At 44.3% G+C, this 25351-nt stretch overlaps 1 protein-coding gene across 5 annotated transcripts in view; it reads left to right on the forward strand.

Moving 5' to 3' along the window:
- The window catches only part of ACO1 (aconitase 1), a 533052-nt gene that overhangs the window by 217812 nt on the left and 289889 nt on the right, over positions 1–25351 (forward strand). For all 5 annotated transcript variants that reach the window (XM_086961481.1, XM_086961482.1, XM_086961478.1 and 2 more), the window contains exons 6-8: positions 71–254; positions 756–895; positions 1854–2025. In XM_086961481.1, coding sequence (XP_086817607.1) covers positions 71–254; positions 756–895; positions 1854–2025 — 496 coding nt within the window. The remainder of the gene's footprint in view (positions 1–70; positions 255–755; positions 896–1853; positions 2026–25351) is intronic.

Below are 25351 nucleotides of genomic sequence, written 5' to 3' on the forward strand. Positions count from 1 at the left end.
GCACACAGGCAACAATACATACACTGCTTTTAGTGCTTAACCCTGAAGATTTTCTTTTTGTATTTGACAGTGGGGCTCACAAGCTTTTCAGAACATGCGTATTATACCACCTGGCTCGGGCATCATACACCAAGTGAATTTAGAGTACTTGGCGAGAGTGGTTTTTGATCAAAATGATCATTACTATCCAGACAGCCTTGTGGGAACTGACTCTCACACAACCATGATAGATGGACTAGGAGTACTAGGCTGGGGTAAGCAATCCACATTATACACAGTGACTGTTGTATCAAAAATACATCTGTAGTTTGTAATTGAGAAAACATATTTAATGCTGCACTACATACAAAGCAGGATATAAACAGCAAATGGTTATTAAAGAGGAGGGGTTCTATTTTTTTAAATCTACTATAGTCTTTACTTTGTTCCTATGGAATTCGAAAATTATGTTGTGAACTTTGAAATACCAGCCATTTTCACTGAACATATTTTCCGTAAAAATCTTTTACCATTTGATTTGATGCTGTTACTTTGTGTCTTGTCTGACTTTGCGATGCCTTTCAAAGGTGCTAATTTACTTCACTGGATGACTGCTAATTGTCGTCAGATATATCTAGGGTTTGTTTGGATTTTTCTTATTGATTGCCTAGTTAAACAATTTTATTTAGCAGCAAAATCATCCTTGATTCTGAATTTTTTAGGGTGATTTTTTTATTTTGTTCACTGTTTTAGAGTTCTTTAATTTATCTTCCCAGGGGTTGGAGGAATCGAAGCAGAGGCCGTTATGCTGGGCCAGCCAATCAGCATGGTGCTTCCTGAAGTCATTGGCTACAAACTTGTGGGAAAGCCTCACCAGTTGGTGACTTCCACAGACATTGTGCTCACTGTTACTAAGGTAAAGTTCAGTTTAATTTCTGGTTTGGTTGTAAAGTTTTATTTTTTGTATGCGGGAAAACAAAACCGTGATGGTTGAATTGTTTCAATGAATCAACAGCATAGGTAGTTACACTAGGCCACAATTCAGTCATTTGATTTGCCCACCCTGCCACCTCAGACAGGAACCAGCCACATACAAATCAGATTTTGTCTTGTGCAAATATGAACCGTCTAGGCCGACGAGTCGGGTCACATCTCCTTTATTTGATAACCCGAGTTATCGTAGACAGGTGTTACCCTATTTGTTTCTTGTTCATAGTAGGCTGTAGCTTGAGTTATATGGCATGGTGAGAACGGGACCTACATATTTGCCTTCACCTCACACTAAGTAAAACAAAAAAGTGACGGGTGGATGCCAACATTTCTCAGCTCCTGGTAATTATGCTAGGCTGCAATTAGTCCTTTCTGTTCTGGCCTGGCATTTCATGATAGTGTTCGTATTTGAGCAGAACTAAGGCAGATTTACATCTCTTGTTCTTCAGAGGTAACATAGTGGAAAAAACTGATAAACTGGAGAGTGGTTTAAGGAATTACCAGCCGCTCATATTTAACCAAGGTTTCCACCCATTACTTTTGTTTCATTTTTCTGGATTTCTACTGTGGTCTAAAAATTGTTTAGGCCTTGTTTGATCTCCTGTGAAAAGAGGAAAGCCCAGCTTGATTTGCTTTCTTCTGTGAAATCCACTTTACTGCATCCAAATCTGACAGAGTTTTGCCCTGTGTAATTAGCTAACCCTCTATCATGCTAATCTCCTCTCCCTCATTGAGCACATAAGGACATGTTTGAAAGAGCATGGTTGTCTGCTTTACTGGAACATGTGGGTGACTGAATGATCTCCCTGTATTGTAAAGCTACAGAATAATGATTATAAATAAAACGACTGCTAATAAACTTTGCCTCTATTTAATTTTTGTAGCACCTTAGGCAAGTTGGCGTTGTGGGCAAGTTTGTGGAATTCTTTGGACCTGGTGTAGCACAACTGTCCATTGCTGACCGTGCCACCATAGCCAACATGTGTCCAGAATATGGAGCAACTGCAGCTTTCTTTCCGGTTGATCATGTCAGCATTTGCTACTTGCAACAAACAGGTGAGTGCTTAAAAACACCTTTTTTTAATTAAATATTAGAGTACAATCAAATACATATTACAGTGTAACTAATGCATTTAGGGCCTCTCGTCTTTTGAAAGCTCTTACATTTCTTTTAGCATCCTAACTTCATTTTACAGAGCATTGGCTGTGATTTCCCGCTCTAGACCTTCTAATGAAGTTGAGAACTGCTGTAACATTCTGGAGTGGGCTGGGTCCCAGACATCGCGTTAAAACACTGCAATTCTTCACTGTCGAAGATATGTAAAACTAAATTCTTCAAGATGTTTTGTTTTAATCCCTTTTTAACGGGTTTAATAGATCCAGAGGAAATGAAACCCCATGATCCAATCCCTCGTGTTGGCATCACGTTCTGTAATTGCAACTTCTCTTTTCTGTGACTTTCAGTTTTTATCATGGTTGAGAGTATCAGAATATCCTCTGCCTGCAATTGAAGATTTTTTTTTGTGTGCAGTGGAAAGGAGGGGACTAGATGGTGAATCAAGCATTCGAGTAGAATTGTAAATCTTTTGCTTTTAAGTAAACTAAAGTCCTGACTCCTCGATTTTTGAAACCCTGCCTTATGAATTGACACAGCTAGTGTGGAAATATGTATAGTACTGAGGGAGGATGTTTTCACAGAAGCCGCTTCCATGTCTCTAAAATGTGGTTTAATATGGTGTGGGGACTGTTGAGCCTCTCACTCCAGAACGCATGGTTCATGTTTCACACTGACACCTTGACTTGACATCTGTGCATGGATTATACAATAGAAGAACCTTAGTTGCTGGTTTCGTGGGTACATGGACCTCAGTTTTTGTGGTTTGGATTCTCCTCTGTGCACATCCCGTGGTCTAAACAGTGAATAACATGGAGTGTGACATTGCGACTAAACAAGGCTACTTCATTTCCTGCTTTCCTGCAAGTTTACTTCAGCCCCATTTGGCTTGGAGACCCTTGCCAATTTGTGTGCGTGTTTGCCGAAGGTAAATGTGAATGATGCTGTTTGCTAAAAAATGGGTCTCCTTAAAGGGATTTCTTCCGCAAGGGAACTCTCTCTAAAACATTCCTTGCTTATTGGCTTAGTTAGGATCCCTCTACTTTAAAGAACTTCCTTGTTGCTCTTCTTATCTGTTCCAGGTTGTTTACTAGATACTGTGGCCTTCTGCTAAGCCTTTTTGGAGAGCAATCTGCATTCGTTCCTGTTACCGTTTCAAACTGATCTGACCTTAAAGATTCTGCACTGGTACAAAGAGAAAGGTGCACTTAATCAGGGTAGACCGAAGTGCATTTTGTGTCATAAAAAGACTGCACTTTGGTTGACTGGCTTCTCATCACGTATGTGACCGTTATATGTAGGTTAGGATACTGGTGGACATATTTATTAACACCTTCAGCGCGGCGCAAATTCCTGCGCTGGGCTGAAGGTTCTAATGAGCCAACGGGCTCATGGCGGAACGGTTCCGCCATGAGCACAGGCCAATCGGTGCTCATGAAGGAACCGTTCCGTCAATAGCCTCAAAAGGGTTAAAGACTTGCAGTCTCTTTGTCCTAACATGGCAATGCCCCGAAATAGAGACCCACATTGAAGGGGGCCAGATATCTTTGCTGAATTCTCTTGGGTTTAAAATTATAGGGGCAACGTCTCAGGGGGGTAAGGTGAAGGGGGTTGGACTTCTGGTCCGGAAAATTTTACAGCTAGTAGCTAATCAGGTTAAAACTGATGCATTAGGGAGATGGGTCATTGCAAGGTGCACTTTATTCTCTAAATCTGTATTTACAATGTGCGCTGTCTAAGCCAGCAACCTAGATGACCCAGGGATAATGCAACAAGTAAACGAAGAGCTTGCTCACTGGCCACTCCCGGTAATTCTATGCGGGGACCTGAACTTAAACCTGTCTAGTAACCTTGGATCCAACAGGGGTATGGGTTTATCAGGGTAGGAAACCTAAAGTGTTCCAAGCGTTGCTCGACTTGATCAACACTCACGGTTTAAAAGATGTCTGAGCCTGTCTGAAGCCGGATCAGAACAGCTTTACCTTTTTGTCCGCTCCTCATCTGTCATTAGCCAGACTCGATTATTTTTTTGTATCACCTGCTCTAATCCACGATTGCTCCATTGATGTAGCCCCCTGACTACTGTCGGATCACAACCCCTTTATCTTAAACTTTGAAGGCTGGGGTAACCAGGAGCCAACCTCGCACTGGACTTTCGAAAAAGCACTACTGTACGATAACAGCCATCGAGAACATATGGCCGGGTGGATACAAGAATTTTTAAATATAAATAACGAGACTGCTTCCACTATGCTTGTATGGGACACTCAAGGCCGGTATAAGGCGCAAGACATTGCGCTTTATTAGGAGGAACAGAAAGGAGAGGATACAAACCAGCCTGTTACAAGTACAGATGATAGAAGTGGAGAAAAAATGAATACACGCGGTCCAGACAGGAACAAGAATTGATGAGGCACAGTTAGCAGTATCAGTGGCCAAATCTGAGATGGGTACAGTGTTGGCAGAGAAATCCGCCACCAAATGGGCAGCTTCAAAAGAAAAACGCTATGAGTTGGGAGAGCGTATTGGCCATCAGATTGCCATTGCTACTAGGCAGCAGATAACTGCTAACTCCATTACTACAATAAATGTAGATAACTAAAAACCTCTGACCATAGAAAAATAGAGGAAGCATTTAGGAAGTTCTACGAGGAACTTTATTCGGAAGAAATCGAAGGAACAAACTCTGATATACAGATTAAGGTTAGGGAGCACCTAGCGACTATACCCACTTGCAAACTTAACTCGAACGAATGTGAGGCAATAGAAATCTCTCCAACCTGGGATGAGATTTTAACAGCGCTTACTAGCCTTCCGGACGGCAAAGCTGCCGGGACTGATAGTATACCTGTAGAACTCTATAATGTTTTTTTCTTTGCAAATAAGAGATATTTACTGGGGTGGTGAGATCTATCTTCGAGGAGGTCAAAGCACCAGACTCTTGGTCATCAGCCAAAATAGTGATTTTCCCCAAAAAGGATAAATCACTGGTAGAAATGTCATCTTACCAGCCCATAACCCTAATCAATAGCTTAGTCAATACTGATTCAAAAATCTTTTCTTAAATCATCGCTACCAGACTCTCTGCCAATATCGAGCCATTAGCTTCCAATTGGCAACATGGTCTCATACCAAAAAAAGGTACTACCGAGCACGTCCGCCGCACTATTACCTTATTTGATGCTGCGGAGGTGTCAGGAGACCCATTCTCATTAATCCTCCTGGATGCTGAAAAAGCGTTTGATCGGGTCTCCTGGCAATTCCTCAGGGATATTATGAGGCGGATCGGCTTAGGTTCAAGAATAGTTCAGGCGGTGAAGGCACATTATCAAGATCCTACCTCTAAAATTTTTATTAACGGTCATTTGACAGAGCAAATTAAGATCACGAGAGGGACGAGGCAGGGGTGTCCCTTCTCACCACTGCATTTCGCTCTGAATATCGACCCCTTGATTAAAAGAATTGAGCTAAACCCCTCTATCTTGCCAGTTAGTAGGTTCGGCATGGATACAAAAATTATGGCTTACGCCGATGACCTATAATCAACCTCTGGTGGAAGCTCCACTAGTATACCAAACGCACTCCTTGTTTAGAGTATTACAATGATAAACAATTAATCTATTGTTACTTAACTAGTGTAATCACTCATAAGATCTTTTTGCAAAGGATGATCTTGTATTGTTTCAATTTATACATTGTCATTACAATTCCAAAAAACTAATTTATACATGATAAGTAGATCAAGTACACAAACAGTATAATATGACGATTATAAAGACATTGTGGCACAGTTAACATGCTGAGTTAATCATGAAAAAAGAATGAACAAACTTAGAATTAAAGAACACAACTTAGAATAAAGGCCCAATGCATTTCGGGGGGTTCCCTTCTTCAGGGGCCCTGAAAAAAATGAAACCATGTATCCACAATCTATGGCAATGTTTACTAATTAGTTATTGGTAGCTCAAATTAAACTCACCTATGAACAGAATTAGCTGGCAGTTCTACATTCTAAAACGCTAGAAAGGAACAGCTGGACATAATTGTAATATATATGAGCTTATTTTAAGGTCAAAAGTGACATGAAAGTTTATGAAAAAAACTTTGAGATAGAAATACCACCAGAAAAATACCATAAAGATGTGAAGCATAAAGAACACTACCTCCACCTTAAATATGAAGTCCTTATTTCAAGGATTAATGAACAGTCACATGCTTTATTGCAAAATCAGATAGACACCACTGTGTGAAATAGAAAGAAACAGTGTTCCTGTCTGTAACAGTGCTCACTTACTACTAAAGATGAACTTGAGACATGGTCAACGTAATGTGGAGAGAAGATAACTGGACGTAGCAGCTCTGCTGATAAACACAAACATAGAAACCGAACCGGTCATTAGAAATCAAGGTATCCGCACGCAGAGTGAACATGAATCGTTATGATGCAAACTATGCCAGTACACTTACTATGATTAACTGCTCTAAGTGACAACTGTGCGTGGAATCCGTTCTATCACTGTTTGCTGTTGTCAACACTGAGGCTGAGGCGAGGAGGACGTGACTTTCTAAGTCTTCTGGATTCAATTGCGCTCAAAACAATTTTATGTGAGCACACTCTGCAGAAAATAAACGGGTACACTATTTGAATGTTTTTCATCGGAACATGCTCTAAAACAAAGCTTCCAAATGAAGGTAACCCTGTGTGCACCTCCAAAACGCGCAATGATTAGACCACAGGCAGTCTACTCTAACTGAAACCACATGATTTCTCTAAAGACACCATTAAACACAGTGATCTGGGATCCTAAATTATTGCCACAAAGATGTAAAGACAATTGCAAAAAAGCAACCTGTAGTTGCGGAGATATTACGGAGTACCGATAGTTGAGAATATTAAACGTGCGCTCGGTATTCAAAACCATAATCACTGACTCGAATGGCAACTCACCTCCCGATAACAACCGGTGTCCCAAATACACATATGTGTTGTGCACGCCGTCTCAGCCTGTAAACAAAGGTGAACTGTTATCGGCAACGGAATCTAATTTCGAACCACCGAAGGGTTCTACATAAACAGGAATCTCTTACTCAACACAGCCGTAAAAGCCGGCGTGGTCTCGTTTTCCTGAAACTATTGACGCAAACGCAAGTTCCTCCCGATCACCGATCGCTATGAACTCTCTGAGGCTCAACTCTCACAGAAAGAGGACTAAACTGAGCCGACATGATAGAGAAGACTAAACTTAGCCGCCATAATGGAATGGTGCTGTGCAAACGTTCGAGTTAAAGTAACTGGAAATAATATTGGGAGTAACATGTGGTTTTACTGATATGAGATGAACAACCTGAAAATGGAGCACTGTAAAATGCACCAATTTTAAAGACCGAATTGTTGGGGACAAAATGACTCGATCCTATACCCGGGATCCTACATCAGAGACAATAGCTGTATCCTAACTGACATCTTAAAAAAAATAATAGATACATATGTGCACCAATACTTAAACGAAAAACCAAAAAATATACCAAAATCCCTTGTCCGAGATTTTCACAATGAACAGCTGCCATCTTGAGGTTAATAAATGTGCTCATGCTCCCATACTTGAGTAAAATTTAAAATGTTACCGAGTTCCCTGATATAAACATATTACACAGTAACCTCCTTTCAAAAATTCATATTTATTGTAGAAATAAGAGGAGAAGTTCACTGAAATCTATAGGCAAGCTGACAATCCCATCTCCACTGAAAAGGCCGATATGCCTCAAATAGATGAAAAGACTGTGATTGTGAAGACTCTACAACAGTGCCCCACATCCACTCTAAGGAAATCTCTGGATACTGATGTTGCTTGCTTAAGGTCAAAATCACAAACAAACAATTTTGTACTCTGGATTACCTCATGCTATAGTGTGGAAAAGAAAATGATGATACTCTCATAGTAATAGGAATAGCCAACAGCTACGTGATTCAATAGTGATGAAACGAAGTGACGAGATGTCGGTGGCAAAAGATTGGAGAAGAGAAATATACTGCAAAATAACAGGAAAGAAAAAAGGCATACATAACATATGAAGCTCACTAGCTTAACCATGTATGCTATTTGACGTGAATATAAACCCATTTACAAAAGATACGGACAGAACCACAGTAGGAGCATTCTGAAATACAACAAAATTGGAAAAAAGAACAACGCAGTTCATTGCAAATACTATGAAACTGTTACTGAAAAAGCATTCACAGAAAACATTGTAGTTCAATTCTGTCATTAGGCCCACTAGGTACCAATGTCTGCAGATATTTTATCCACCATGCTTCTCTCTGTGCTAGTAGAATTGTGTGATTATGATCAGGTTTAACTGGAATAATTTCCAAAATAGTAAACCTAAGTTGGGCATTGGTGTGTTGGTGCTCTAGCCAATGTGTTGCAAAATAAGACTTGGTGTACTTAGTCCGAAATGTACTTTTGTGTTGTGTTATGCGGACTTTGATCTTTCTAGAAGTTTTACCCACATATAATGCTCCACACGGACATTTGATCGTATAAATTACATTGGAACTATTACAGTCCCCATTGTATTTAAGTGAGATTGCTTTCCCCGAATGCGGATGATGAATGATGTTTCCTGTCATTACATTGTTACAATGTACACAATTGTAACATTTGCGCATTCCATGGTATTGTTGTTGAGGCTCAGCTACTTTAAAAGTTATAATCTCCTTAATATTCTTGCTTCGGGTGTACGCAAACAAGGGTTACTCATCATATAAACCCATGAAATCAGATTCTTGCCTCAGTAGTTCCCATCTGGATTTAATGATATGTTGATTAGCTTGAGATCTCGATGAGTATTTAGACACGAAGACATGCCTGTTTTCTCTTTTGGCTTGGTGACGAAGAACATTTCATGTTGTTTAGATTCAGTCTTAGTAAGAGCTGCTGATAAAATTTCTGCGGGATAGCCTCTTTCGTTGAATTTGACTTGCTGTTGTTGTAAAGCATCTTGTAAATTTGATCTGTTAGATGTGATTCGTTTCACCCTCAACAATTGTGAGTATGGTAGATTATTTATCAGAGAGGGTGGGTGGAAACTTGTATACAGTAGCAGATTGTTTCTGTCTGTTGGTTTTATGTATACTTGCGTTTCAAGTTTGTTTTCCCTTTGAGTGATCAGTACATCTAGATAATGGATGGTATGTTGGTTAATCTCATGAGTGAATTTGATTCTCTCGTGTTTATTGTTAAGTTCACCAATCAGTTGTTCCAAAAGATTTTGGGAACTCTTCCAAACTAGAAAAATGTTGTTGATGAATCGAACGTAAAATGCTAGATTGGTAGACCAAATTTCTTGGCTAAAAATATGTGTGTCCTCAAATTGCGCCATAAATGTATTGGCGTACGCCGGTGCACCAGAAAAACCCATAGAGGTTCCGCTCACTTCAAGAAAAAACTTGTCTTGCCATACCAGATAACTATGCTGAAGACAAAATATCAACAGTTCAAGAATGAAAATTTTGTTGACAGGTAAATCCGGTAGTTGTAAAAGAGCCCACTCACAGGCTTCAACACCTTCTTTTAAGGGAATAGAAGTATACAGTGCAGTTACATCTATAGTACACATCAACCAGTTGGAACTGTATTCATTTTGTACCTGCTGTAACAAATTCAAAAAATGAGTAGTGTCTTTGACGTAACTACGCCAAGATTGTACAAATTTTTGTAAGAAGTGATCAATCAGTTGGCCAGCTGGAGAAAAAATAGTCACATCCTGACACTATCGGTCGGTAGGGCGGATTGTTCAAATTTTTGTGCACTTTTGGGAGCATGTACAACCTCGGTCTCCTAGGGTATTGTACTATTAGAAAGTTATGTAATGTTGATGTGATCCAGGCCAATTCTTCTGCCTTGTCTAGGATTTGACTGAAGGTTTCCATGACTAGAGGTCGGATCTTCTTCCAATAAAATGTATTTTGTTGCATCAAGATGTTCATTGACCTTCTGTACATAGAAACTAGTCTCCATTATGACTAAGGCCCCACCCTTATCCGCCATTTGGAAAGTCATTTGTTCATCTGAACTCAATCTGCGTAAGATGTCCATCTCATCTTTTCTTAAATTTGATCGCATACGTGGATGCAGATTCAGTTTAGTTAAGTCATGACGTACCAATGATTCAAAGGTGTCTAAAATTTTATGTGACACTGGTGACATGAAGATACTTTTAGGTCTGAATGACCTTAGTTCTGAATCATCTTCATCTTGATCCGTTATTGGTGTGTCTGAAGTTGGTACAACGTTTGTAAAAAAATGTTTTAACCTTAAGTTTCTTAAAAACCGGAAGACAGACACTTCCAATTCTAGTTTGTTGGTGTGGTAGATTGGTACAAAAGAAGTCCCTTTATTGAATACCATTTCCTGGGAACTGGTCAATTGCTTAGAAGAGATGGTGATTACGAGGGTTTGCCTTTGCTCCTCAGACTCCGAGCTTCCACTTCTCTTTCCTTGGCTTCCCTTTCCTTTGTTTCTTTGTCTTTGGCTCCTCCTTGTTTTTTTGTAAGGTCTGGAGGTCTCCCTCCCCCTTGGACCTTGTCTAAAAAAGGCGGTGTTGTAGATGTGCTTGCTCCCGTTTTTTGGTCCAGATCTTAATAACTCTTGTCCCGTAATCAATGGCTGTCTAGATGGATCCAAATCAGTATCAGAAACTATTGATTCTTGAGACGAGGTTGCAGGTTTTTGATAAGGGCGCCGTTTGGCATACACCTCTGCCCAGGTGTACACCTCGTTCAATTTATAATCAATAGTGTCTCTACGAAATTTCCGTAGTTTTCTTTCTTGGATGTCTTTTCCGTAGGAGTCCAATTTACTATTGAGGTCTTCCAGAGTGAGCTTCCAAAAATCTGCCTCACAGCGAGTCGACAAGTCTGATTTGATTATATGGATTTCTTCCTCTAGCTCTTTAATAGTTTTAAAGACTTAGCCATAATGACTCCCGAACCTTAGTCTGCCATTAGGGCCCAAGAACAAGAAGCACAGGAATTCAGATTAATCTCTGGCTATGTCCTGAACAAATCAAAAACACAGATTCTCGTAAACTGGAAAATAAGCTGGGCAGACAGTAGGATAACTGAGAAGGCGAAATATTTAGGAGTCAACATAGTCTCAGATCTGGATACTTTAGGATCAGAAAACTTGACTCCTCTTGCTATCACAATAGAGAAATCACTCCGGAAAATCGACAACCTGCATTTAACCATTGTAGGAAGATATAACGTCTTAAAGATGGCATACTTTCCCAAGTTACTTTACTTTTTTCTGACAATCCTGCTTGTTTTTAATAATCATTCACTCGCTATGTTTGAGCGAATCTTCTCATGATTCATCGGGGCTTAACGCAGCCAAGAAGTGCCTTTAATCTCCTTTCCCTACCCAGGGAAAGGGGAGGCTGGGCTCTCCCTAACCTAAAATTATATTATTGGGCTGCGGCACTACAACACTCCTGTGAACCATTGTGTTTAAAGCCGATCAGGACTGTCCTCTCCTTACCTTCTACTCTTGGGGGAGAACGTAAGGGGCTGTTTTTGGCGTCAACTGGAATTTGGCTATTATAAGAGAGTTCGATTCAAGACTGTTTAGCGCTTACCGGGTCTTATAATTATAACATGCTGTTGATATTTCGAAACGCATATCTTCATCAATGGTACTTAGCAGGTATTGGTAGATTGGGGGATCTCTTCAACTCCGGTTGCATCCGATCATTTCAAGACCTGCAAACTTGCTATAAATTGGGGGGTAATCAGATCTTCCAATATCCGGCTATCAGGAGTTATTTAACACATAAAACTGGGGGATCTGCAGGGTTTGCAGCAGTCGGCCTTATTGATAAGTTATTAAGTCCTAACTGGCCAAGGATAGGAATATCTATTCTACCCTGATTGAACAGCGGTCAGACGATAGGAGTAAACTCAACGCTAAATGGCAGCTCAAGTTGAATACTCCACCGAAAGCTTTCTGCTTTGGGCCTAGCACAAATATATCTTCTGTCTTCTAAATTGCAAGCGTAATTTTATAAAACTGTTTTTTTTTTGTATATAACACCCAGCAGAGTCACTAAATGGACAGCTGGCTCCGGGGCAAACTGCCCGCGCTGTACAGAATATAGCGCAGATGCAGTACATATGTTTGCTACATGCCCCAAACTCAAGCCCTTAATCCAAGAGGTACAACAATTTTTGAGCTGAATTCTATCCTTAGATATTCAACTCATACCCTGCACTATTATGTTAGGGTTATATGACCGATTAGATCTTAAAGATGGTGGGGCATTCATTTTCTTTCTTTTTTTTTTTTTTAACCTTTATTTATGTTGCATGTAGTTACAGGTATGGGCCTACAACCATCCCGGCCGGCCGCTAAACAGAAGTAAAGCAAGCATTATGCGTGCTTAAAGCAGTGTGGCCCCCAGGGGAGAGGATAACAGTGTGCAGCTTGTATACATACACAACAGCTGAAAATCAGGATTCGAGAGGTTCATTTTTCAAATAGGAAACTGAGAAGGTGTCGCACAGTCGTAAACAGTCCCGCCACAATATGCAAATCAGGATATTGGCAAACAGCAATGATACGAAGGAGTCATCGGGGGGGGCAGGACACACAAAGCAGGAGAAAGGTAGGCACAGCCCTATCGGGTAACAAACCCAACCCTTGCCCCTCAACACCAAACATATCGCAAAGAGCATGCGCGACAACAACACTAAAAAAAGGGAAGAAAGACTAAAGGGCCATAGAAACAAAGAGCAAACAAAAACCCATCCCACAATCCCCACCCTGCACACCCGCAGAAGGTCATGGCCTACCCCCCCAGCCGCGTGCCTGTCGCCCTAATGGAACCCGAAATATAGAAAGAAAAGGAGAAAAGCGAAGAAAATAAGCGGAGGAGGGCCCTCGTCTTGTCGCCCAGCCCCGCCCTTCACCCCAACACCACGAACATCCCAGAATGGAAGCAATACTATACTGGAGAATAACCAACCACTAGTATAAACACAATACAATATCAATTGAACATACCCAATGCACCGTCTAACCATAATAGCACCAATAGACATGACCCACATCATCCCTGACCCTGTCTAGCAGTAACACAGGCAGAAGTCCTCTCGTTGATCAATTTAGAGCACAAACCTAAAAGTCCGTACAGTACAAGTGGGTCAGGCTGGGACGCAACCATGGAAGAGTTCGATAATCCAAGCCCATCAAAGTGTAGACATTCGAGAACAAATGATATCAATATCGGTCCCGGAAGATTCCCAAAGCTCACAGGCGACAGCACCAACCAGGAGAGGAAAGTCACACAATCCAGCCATCGCCGCGACACGACCATTCCATTCCAAAAAGAAAAACAGCACTCCATCTCCAGCCGCCGGCCGGGCAAATGTCCCAAGGTGACATCCAAATTAGCAATCGAGTCGGCCCGCACAGGAGCACGGACCTCAGGCGGTCCCCAGTGCTTACGTGAAGCCGAAGTTTCCTCCAGTGGGTCAGCAGCAAGTTAACCGGCAGTCCCGTGGAGTCGGGGCGTGGCCGCCAAGGACGGCGAAACCGCGATGGCGTCCATTCTTCCGCCCAAGTCTAGGGCATGGCAAAGCATAGTTTCGTGCAAAACAGCTAGAGCAGCTATCACATCCCGGGAAATGAACTCCTTTGTATGATGCGAGTATCTCAGCCCCACCTGCAGATCAGCCATCCGATCAGGACTCGGGTCATAGAGAAGTGCATCCGCCGCTATCTTGATCCAGCCGGCCCCGTCCCTCTTCACCACACTCAGGGACTAGGCCTCACCATGAGGGCTCCACGGAACGTGCCTCCAGGGCAAACAAACTGTGGGCCAGGCCCCAGAAAGGAGAGCCACCAAAAGGCTAAAGTCCCGGCCGGGAGCCGCCCGCCTATATCGGGGGTAGACCTTGGTTATGCCCGGGAAACAAAATTTGGGGATGGGGGGGCAAGAGTCAAGTGCCCCCTCCGGTCCAATGTCTCCCCACTGCTCCTCAAGAGTCGCCAACAAGCGGACCGGGTCTTCACCGCCAGAGGCGGTCTTTCACGTCAACGGCGCCCAGCGGCAGGCTCCTCGTCGCCATCAATGGCCGTCGACGCAACAGGCGTGGCCGAAGACCCCGCCGAGTCAACGCCCTGGTCTCGTAGCCGCTTAGGCCGCGGAGCAGACGGGGACTATTCAGAGGATCAGCTGCACACCGGAGCTCCGGGAACACGCGGTAGGTGTTCGTAGTTCTTCTCCTATCAAAGTATATTCTCTCAGATCAGGATAAACGCCAGGATAGTCGTGTGGGGCAAAAGGGCTCACGGAGCCGAGCGACTATGCGGCCATTTCGAATGCCTGCTTGGCTCCTCCCACCGGCATTAATTTTCATTGCAATGTCCATTTTGCGGATATGCATAGCTACTTACTGGAAAGATCTGAATCCTCCTTCTTTTGGTCAACGGCAAGCGAGGCTACTCGCTATGTATATGTTGGAGTGGGCAGTTTATGCCAAAAAAGGCCGGAGGGCAAAGAAAAGGAGCTTGGTAGTTTGGGATCCTATGATCAATTGGCTTGAAACTATGAATACCCAGGCTTGATAATGTATTGCCCTCCCTTTTATTTTATTCTGTACCCCCTCCTATCCCTTGTCTCCACTTTGGGCTCCGGCACTGGCTCCCCACTCTTCACGCTGTGCCCCCTCCGTCCTTTCTCCTGCCCCCTTTTTGCTTGCGATTCCCGTCCCACTTCTGCCTCCTCCACAGTCTCTTTGTTTTTGGTATTATGCCTATTTTATTAGATACGATTTTGTTCTCAGTTATTTTTCTCTGATTCATTAATTATTGCTGTGCTAAAACACTTATTTGGAACGTGTAAATGTTAACAGTCTGAAACAATATCTTTCTTTCCTTCTGCTTTTTGTTTTCATGGACCCGGGGTGGGTGGATTCGCTGTTTGGAGATATCGATCTTGTAAACTGTTGGAAAAAATAAAAACCTTTAAAAACGAAAAAAATAAATAAATAGAGAACAAAACCTTTTCGTAAAACAAAACAACTTTTTGTGTCCTTCTCACCACCACATAAAGGCAACCCCATATCAAAATCTGGAATTGCAAGGTGGATTGTTAAATGCATACAAATTTGCTATTTCAAGGCAAAACGTACATTATCAATTCCTCCCAAAGCCCACTCTACCCGCAAAATAGGTGCTTCAATGGCATTTCTAGGGAACATTCCCTTGGATGACATCTGCAAAGCAGCTACATGGTCTATACCGAACACATTCACAAAGCACTATTGTGTAGATGTGCAAACAAGACAACAGGCTACTGTAGGCCAAGCTGCACTCAAAACACTATGTTCGAGGCATGTGGGCTGCTGAATTCATATCTGTGCATAGATCGCCGCCAGGTGTTGGGTCTGGATGATTGCACCTTAATGTCCTGGAAGAGTCTTCGAAGTATTTCGAGATAGGTGACTCCTCCCCTGGATTACAGTGCGCATGGGCATCTTCTCCATCCTCAGATTGTTTTTTTCGGCCATTGGGTTCGGATGTTATTCCTATACTCCAACTTCGGAATTGAAACTAAACTTTTCTAGAGGCCAAAAGGCCTTACACTTCGACTGTACTGTTCTCGCTCGGTACTTCTTGACTCTATCAAGCTTTCCATCTCGACTCGGTCATAGACTGGGGCCGTTGGGCCTTTTCGACGCCACGTGGGCCTGCTGTTGATGCAATGGAGCCCGTTCAAAAGGTGCCCACAATGCCACTCCAAGTTCCCGCATACTGACAAACACACAGTATGCAACAAGTGCCTATCGCCAGACCACAAGGAAGAAACCTGCCTGGCCTGTGCCCAATTCCGTTCAAAGAAAACCATCCGGGTTCGACGGGCCGCTAGGCAAGAGCTGCAGCGACAGGCACCGGAACCAGACAACATCTTAGAGAATGAACAAGATCTTCCAGAAGCGCAAGATTCGGATCTAGAGATAGTCACCGCCGAGGACTACTCTGACTCCGATGAAATCCCACCGGGGCAAATTGTGAGTACACTGCCCCCGACACAGATTACCCCGTTACCGAAGGCTCCGGTAGAGGCATCGCCTAAAGGCCTTAGCCAAGATCCAAAACATATTTCAGCAGCCCCGCCGTCCGGCTCGGCTCCGAAAATAAGATTAAGCCTTCAGAGACCCCAGGTCCAAGTAACGTTATCCCAAAGAAGGTTCTAGAACCTAAAAAGGTCATCGACCCGTAAGACGTCGACCCGAAGAAGGCCGTACAGCCTAAAGGCGCAGAACCAAAGAGAAGCGCCGAACCAAAGAAGGCCGTCGAGCCAAAGAAGGCCGCCGTCCGAAGGGTGCAGTACTGAAGAAGGCCGTTGACCCAAAGAAGGCTGCTGCGCCAAAGGTCGTCGAACCGAAGAAGGTCGTCGACACAAAGGGCGTCGTGCCGAGGCCTGTGGTCCAGCCAGAGAAGGTTATCGAACCAAAAACAAGTGCTCCTAAAACACCAGTCGATCCGAAAAATGTCATGGACTCGACAAAAGACAGTCAACCTAAAAACCCTGTCGAGCACACAAAGCGCGTCGAACCTAAAGATCCGGTCGATCCGCAATCACTCGTAGACCCGGATAAAGAGGCAGAGCCAAGAAAGAGCAATAAGGCGCCGAAAGTCGCCGAAGGCAATAGTCTATCCAAAAAAGACTAAGCCAAAGAAGTCAAAGACACAGCCACGGACAGTGGAAGAAGAACTCTTCCATCCAGATCCATCAGAAGATCAGGGAAAAATGTATATAAACCCTGAGACTGGTAAAGTCACAATCCTACACAGGAAGAAGAGGCCATTGGACACGGACTCTCATTCCTCCATTCCTCTAAAGAACAACAACTTTGGGACTTCTCCCTCCAGACCCTTCATTCCTTTCTATCCTACAATGCCTACTACGCCTTTTGCTCCTTACTCTCCTACACACTCTGGGGACAATGAGGGTGACACAGGGCAAGATCCTCAACATGATTATGACTATCCAGAGGATTCTAACCCTCAATATGAACCATGGGGTGAACCTACTGATCCATATGACATGCATCCCATCCCGACACCTCATACCCAACAAAGCCGTCACCTACTGACGACACCATTGTCTTCAACCAGCTAATAGATAGGGCAGCGCAGTACCACAAAGTAGACATGCACAATGACCCTATAGACGAAGATTATTTATTTGATACTGTTGGAACCAGAGGTCTCTGGTTGGCACAGGTATGCACTTGTGACAAGCAAGGACCCTCAGCTCCACGTCAGGGCAAGGGAACTACTCCTTCGAATAACCCCTGCTCACCCTCTAGGTAGTGTGGCGCGAGCAGACAAGGCTAATGCTCAGGGCGATAGTAAGTTAAGCATTCATGATCACACACAGTAAACCCACTGACCCACCACAAATGGACACCAGTCGTATGGTTGAATCAAAAATATGTATACTTTATATAAAAGATAGATTCAAGCAGGATTATCACAAGACCAAATAACGTTTAGCGAGTTGAGGTCACCAGATTACAATAGGCAAGCTTAGTCTTTAAATGTTCGTTGTTCAGCAAGGTACGTCGACAGGTAAATAAGAACGTTGCGGACCCTGGATCCGACTTGAACTAGGGACGGAGTTCCCGTGTACCTTGCTGGTGGAAGTCCGAGGCGTTTCAGGCGCGGCTACTGGTGAGGGCGGACCCCGGACGAGGCTGACGGTTCTCCAGAGGATCTCTCCGGCTCAGTCCCCCCCCGAGGAGCGAGGCGGGGGAGCTAGACTGTGGAGGGTTGCGGCGATCCGGGATTGATGCAGCTCACGGGGCGAGGCGCCGTTCAGGCCTGCGGGACGTGCTACTTCTTAGAACGCCGGGTCGTACTCGTGGATCTGTGAGGGGTGTCGCGGTCTCGGGCAGACAGGTGCAGCACCAGGCTTCCGGTACCAATGTACGGGGAGGCCTTTCTTGAGGTGCAGCACGAGCCTTGGTATGCAGGAGGGCAAAGCAAGACTGTCTGGTACGTTACGACGTACAGACCGCCCGAGGCTATGGAATGCTCTCCGTGCAGATTCCGGCTGGAGAAGATGAGAGGCACACAACCCGCTCCGTTAGCGGCGAGGTGACAGGAGAGCGGGCGGCCCGGCACTGAAGCGGAGAGCAACTCTGGGATGAGCGGGGCTCTCTACGGTGGGGCGACCAGGCTCCGAGCTGTCACGACCTGGGAGGGGGCGAAGGCACCCGAGTCACAACTCTGGCGAGGGAATAAAAACTAAGGCCCAACAGCAGACGGGCACAAGCAGATAGAACCCAATGGTCCTGGGGTTCCGTTCAGGGGGCAAGCTCTCGATCAAGCCCTTGGAGATCGTTTCAGGCACAAGTCTACTAAGTCCTCTTTGGTCCTTTCCTCTCCGTTCTCAGCAAGGCACTACTGCAGGCCAGTCTAACCGGATACAGACTGGTTTCCGTCGTTCAGTTTCTCTTGGTCCTTCTAGTCAGGCAGAGGTTCGTCGTGGTCAAAACTGGATCTGATTTGTAAGGAGCGGAGCTCCTATATTTATACTGCGTTTCTTTTGTCTTTGCTGGCCAGGGGGCCTGAGCCTCGTTCAACCTGGTTCTGGAGTACTCTGTTGACAGGACGCGGCCGTCTCTTTTCAGGGTGCAGGGCAGAGACATCAGACGCTCCGCAGGAGGTGGAGCCAGCATTGTGGTGGTGGAACACAACCCTATTCCGAGTCAAGGACTACTCCGCCCACCCATCCTGGTGTAAGCACCCCATTCACCACCTGGAGCACCCGACTATCCCCGGGAATCTCCCATCCCTGTCACTCACACAAACCCAGACAGCAGATACACATCCTGGCAGAGGCGGGCTGGACAGTTAGGCAAGCAAAGGCTAACTTTCTAAAAGTAGCATTTGCAAACACGGGATATTAAAATAAACCTTACTAAAGGAAGTATTTTATTATTCTGAGTTCAGGCATACTAAACTTGACCTGCTCCCGTGTTCCCTGAGCCTGCCGGGACTATAGCGTGTAATAGCTCCGACAGCTCATCTGGCCTAAGAGAACAGGTAGCCCTTCAATAGTGAAGAACGAAAAAGGGCGGTAATTCACTACTAGGACATGCCACTCTCTAGGCTTGTCCTACCTTACGCTTACAATGCACCCTGCCCGTAGGCCTACCATAGGGGTGACTGATATGAAGGTGAGGGAAGGTTCCGGGACTGGCAAGTGTGGGCACTTGCGCAGTCAGCGTGACAGTACGAGACTGTACGCGGGGTCAGCTATGGCGGACCCGAGACGTATGTTACGAGGCCGCTTTCGTGGGTGGCGCAACCAGCGCTGCAGGCCTACTAGCAGCATTTGTATCTACAAGCCCCGGCACGCCTCGTGCACTTTACTGGGGACTGGCAGTAAACCAAATAATCCAATCGTGGAAATCAATTACACATACACTTTATATTGGGAGCACTTGCACTGCGGCACGGATCGGCCGTGGCGCAGCACCCTGAGTATCGAACACCAGCAAAACATCTGAGGCACATCAGCAAAAAGTGGAAGGGAAACTCACGCCAAGGTGCCAGGTCTAACAAAGACATTCCCTACTTCAGAAAAAAATGTCAGAACACTTCCTATGTTAAAAGGGGTATTAAAACATGCACCTGATATTTTTAAAGATACAGCCAGGGCACGCGTAATCAATCCCAGGATTGAAAAGAAATATAGAGCAGACCCTACTTATATCGGAGGCGAGTTACCATTAGACTCACTAGTAGTGGCTAATGCACACAAAAGGGCCAACTCACAGACTACAGGAGAAGCTCCACCTCCAGATAAAGAATCCAAAATACTAGAGGCCTCGGGAAAAAGAGTAGCATCTTTCTTTCTTTCTTTCTTTCTTTCTTTATTATACAGTTAATAAAAACCGTAATGTACAGACATAGCAATGCATGTTAGAATAAAATTTTAAAATGTATAAAATCATGATCGGATTCTAAATGCTAATGTTTATGCAGTGCAGTTAAAATAACATTAACAAACTTTCCAGCTCTTGCTAGGGCCTGGGCTGAATTGTTGCTAAAACACAAAGTCGATGCTTCCCTACAGTGTCTCAGTGATTGTTCCCGAAAGACAGGGATCAGTAGGTGACTTCGATCGGTAACAAAGAATAGGCAGCAGCAAAGCAGGTGGAGCCAGGACTCATGTATGTAACTACAAAACCTGCAAATGGGCTGCTCCTTCCACCAAGCCCACTGTGGGTTAAAGTCAAAGATTGGTAGGGCAAGCAGCCTCATGTATAATATTTTGTTGCGAGTTTGGGGGTTGAGGGAGTAGTTAAAGTATAATTGAGGTTTCCCCTTGATATATGATTCATTCAAAGCGATGAAGTTCTTTTTTAGAGTAGCATCACAGGCTTCCAATTCATGGAGAATAGCAAATACACAAGCTCTACTAGCTCGTTACGACAGAGCACACTATGACCCGCTTGAAAGTTTAATGCAACACCTGCCTGAGCCTTTCAAAGCCCAAGCTAATGACCTCATACAGCAGGGGAAATTTATTACAAACGCCTCCATTAAATGTGCGCTTGACGCAGCTGACACCGCAACCAGGTCCATTAACACTAGCGTCTTACTACGAAGACCTGCATGACTACGTATTTCTGGCTTTAAGAATGAAGTGCAATCCACCATTCATAACCAACCAATCAATCAAGACTTCCTTTTTGGCCCTGCAGTCGACACCATTTTAGACCAAATGAAAAAAGATGCAGAAACTGCAAAATCAATGCGGGCATTGCAGTTTCATTAACACAGAGGTTCCTTTCGACGCTCCTCATACAGAGCAGCTACACGGGGCTGCTCTGTATGCTTCACAATCCTTGTCCACATACAAAAGCAACACCCAAGGTTCCTTTACCAAAACTCCAACAGAGGAGGTTATAGGGGCAACAACAATAAGGGAAGATGACGTGGAGGCAATAACAACAGAGCCTCCACTGCCGCAAAACAGTGACTTCATCACACTACCTCCAGACCATTTAACACCGGTCGGAGGCAGAATCCAACAATTCCTACCAGTCTGGAACGCAATTACCACAGACAGGTGGGTGAGACCAATTATCCAGTATGGTTATTGCCTAGAACTCACTTCTACTCCACCCAACATACCACCCAGACACCGTCCTATATCCAAAGAACACATCACCCTGCTACAACAAGAGGTGAAATGCATGCTGGAAAAGGGGGCCATAGAGCTAGTCCCTTTCCAACACAAAAGGACAGGAGTATACTCACTATACTTCCTTATTCCCAAGAAGGACGGTTCCCTCAAACCAATATTGGACCTCAGACCTCTAAATCAATACAAACTGTCGGAGCACTTCCATATGATCACACTACAGCAAGTGCTCCCAATGTTCCAGCAAGGAGACTTCCTAGCAACATTGGACCTCAAGGATGCGTATTTTAACATACCCATCCATCCAGCTCACAGAAAATATCTCAGGTTCACAATAGAAGGTCAACACTACCAATTCAAGGTTCTCCCCTTCGGGGTAACCACGGCTCCAAGAGTGTTTACAAAATGCCTAGCGACAGTAGCTGCACATCTCAGGAGGCAACACATCCACGTGTTTCCATACCTAGACGATTGGCTAATGCAAGCAAAATCGTACAAACAGTGCCTAAAACACACGTTTCAGACACTTCAGCTGCTACACAGCCTAGGTTTTTCAATAAACTACCCAAAATCCCACCTACAACCATCCCACACACAACAGTATCTGGGAGCTACCATAGATACTTCAGTGGCAAAGGCATATCCAAACTCGGCGAGGGTAACCAGCATGCTAGTGCTCATTCGCAAATTTCTGCCAAAACACTCTTTGCCAGCTTGAGTCTTCATGCAGCTCATAGGCATGATGGCCTCTTGCATATTCATTGTCCCCCATGCCCGACTCCAAATGCGTCCACTGCAAGAGTGCCTTGCAAGACAGTGGAACCAGGCTCAAGGACTACTAAAAGACCTAGTGTTGGTAGACAGTCGCGCTTACAACTCTCTGCAGTGGTGGAACCCACAAAACCTTTCCAAAGGCCGACTGTTCCAAGAGCCGGTTCCACAATTAGTACTAACAGCGGACGCATCACTGACAGGCTGGGAGCCCACCTACTTCAATACACAGTACAAGGGCTCTGGACAATCAAACAAAAGAGACTACATATCAATCAACTAGAGTTGCTAGCAATATTTCTAGCCCTAAAAGCATTCCAGAAATACTTGTACAACAAGACTGTGTTGTTCCGGACGGACAACATAACAGCCATGTACTATGTCCTGAAACAGGGAGGAACACACTCTCCACAGCTGTTCCACTTGGCACAGAGCATATGGAAGTGGGCAATTCCAAAAAACATCTTTCTCCTGGCAGAACACCTCACAGGAAAAGACAATCAAATAGCGGATCTGCTCAGCAGACACAGCCAACAACTGCACGAATGAGAAATTCACCTCCAAGTTCTCCAGCCATTCTTCAAAAAGTGAGGTCACCCAGTGATAGACCTGTTTACCACAAAAGTAAACTCAAAATGACAATACTTTGCCACCAGGTTCCCACATCCGTTGTCACAGGGCAATGCGATATGGATAAACTGGTCAGGCAGATTGGCGTACGCTTTTCCCCCAGCACCACTGATTCCGCTGGTGGCACGCAAACTACGGCAACAATCACTCACCATGATCCTAGTTGCTCCCACATGGGCGAGACAGCCATGGTACACAACGTTCCTGGAGCTTTCAGTAGTTCCTCGTCAAAGGCTACGCCTCGCACCCCATCTTCTAACTCAGAACCATGGAGAAATCAAACACCCAGATCCCAATCAGATGAACCTAGCGAACTGGCTCCTCTAAGTCTTAGAATGTGGATACCTTAACTTGCCTCCAGACTGCATGAATATCATTAAGGAGGCAAGAAGACCAACTACTAGAGCATGCTATGCAGCTAAATGGTAGAGATTTGTTATCGACTCCAACAATACCCAAATCAACCCATTAGATGCTTCCATACAAAACATTGTTACCTACTGCATCTTCAAAGATGCAAACTAGTATACTCTTCTATAAGACTACACCTTGCTGCTATAGCAGCATATCTCCAAAACAGACAACACCTGTCACTGTTTCGGGTATCAGCAATCAAGTCTTTTATGGAGGGTCTCAAAAGAGTGATTCCTCTAAAACACCCACCTTCACCAGTCTGGAACCTAAATATAGTACTTACCAGACTCATGGGATCTCCTTTCGAACCTCTACATTCATGCGAATTGCAATTCTTAACATGGAAGGTGGCATTCTTGATTGCCATCACTTCACTCATGCGAGTTAGCGAACTACAAGCACTAACGATTCAAGAACCCTTCATGCAGATACATGCTAACAGGGTAGTTCTTAGAACAAACCCTAAGTTCATGCCAAAGGTCATATCCACTTTCCATATTAATCAATCAATAGAACTGCCAGTGTTCTTCCAAAATCCACAGTCGGTATCTGAAAGAGCCCTACACACACTAGATGTAAAGAGAGCTCTGCTTTATTATGTGGGCAGAACTAAATCATTCAGAAAAACAAAACAATTATTTGTTGCTTTTTCACCACAACATAAAGGAAATCCTGTATCAAAGTCAGGAATAGCCAGATGGATAGTTATCTGCATTCAAATATGCTATCAAAAAGCTAAACGCACGTTAACTGTCGCACCCCCCCCCCCCGAGAGCACACTACGCGCTAAATGGGGGCATCCATGGCTTTCCTAGGAAATATTCCTCTCGAAGACATATGTAGAGCAGCCACATGGTCTACTATACACACTTTCACAAAACACTACTGTGTAGGCGTACAAGCAAAGCAGCAAGCTCCTGTAGGCCAGGCTGTCCTCAAAACTCTTTTTCAAACTGCTGCAGCTGGCACAGGTAACCACCGCTAGAGGAAATACTGCTATCCAGTCTATGCACAGATATGAATTCGGCAGCCCACATGCCTCGAACGGAATATGCTACTTACCACTATGCATCTGTTCTTGGCATGTAGGGCTGCTGACATTCATATCGCCCGCCCTTCTCCCCGGTGCCTGTTGCAGCTGCAGCATTTTCTTTTGCATGGTCATCTCTTACTTTACTATCTCCATCTCTGCCACAATGGCGAAAAACAATCTGAGGATGGAGAAGATGCCCATGCGCACTGTAGTCCAGGGGAGGATTCACCTATCTCGTGATAATTCGAAGACGCTTCCAGGACAACAAGGTGCAATCATCCGGACCCAACACTAGGCGGCGATCTATGCACAGATATGAATGTCAGCAGCCCTACATGCCAAGAACAGATGCATACTGGTAAGTAGCATATTCCTTAAAATTACTGCAACAGATACTGGTGGTCGCCGCTAACGACGGGTACTGCTATACACTCTATGTAGTGTGTGATCTGCAGCTCATATGCCTCAAACGGAAAATGCTACTTACAAGTATGCATCTGTTCTTGGCATGTAGAGCTGCAGATCCACACACTCCCACCCACCTACCCTTTTCTGTTCCAGTATTATCTTATTTAGATACAGCATACATGGGCATCTTTTCTGTTTCTCATAAAACTCCCATCATTTCCCTGCTGGCGAAAAACAATCTGAAGATGGAGCCGATGCCTATGCGCACTATCTTCCAAAGGAGGAGTCACCTATCTTGTGACTTCCAAAGACTTTTCCAAGACAAAAATAAGTGCAAACATCCGGGCTCAACACCAGATGGCGATTTATGCATAGTGTGAGGATCTGCAGCTCTACATGCAAAGAACAGATGCATACTGGTAAGTAGCATTTTCCTTTACTAAGCCACGCAATGGGCAATTTGCTCCACCTTGCGTGAGTTGGTAAAAAAAAAATGTAACACAATGCAGTGGCTTATACTGTGATGCATTACATTTTGTCATGGTAGACGTTCTATGGGTGAAGCATGGGCATTACAGTGCATCCTGCCATGGCGTTTGACAAAATCCCAGATTTACTAAAGGCAGTAAACCTGAGGTTATCCCAAAATATTGTGCCTAACACAGAGAGGCACAACAAGGGGAAATATATTTTTGCCCTCATTATTTTTTCTTTCCATGGGTGCTGCATTTTGCAACCCTCTCAGAAAAAGGAATACACCTCTAAGGATTTATTTTTGTGTA

This window comes from Lissotriton vulgaris, chromosome 3_1 (genome assembly GCF_964263255.1).
Source record: "Lissotriton vulgaris chromosome 3_1, aLisVul1.2, whole genome shotgun sequence".
Taxonomy (NCBI): Eukaryota; Metazoa; Chordata; class Amphibia; order Caudata; family Salamandridae; genus Lissotriton; species Lissotriton vulgaris.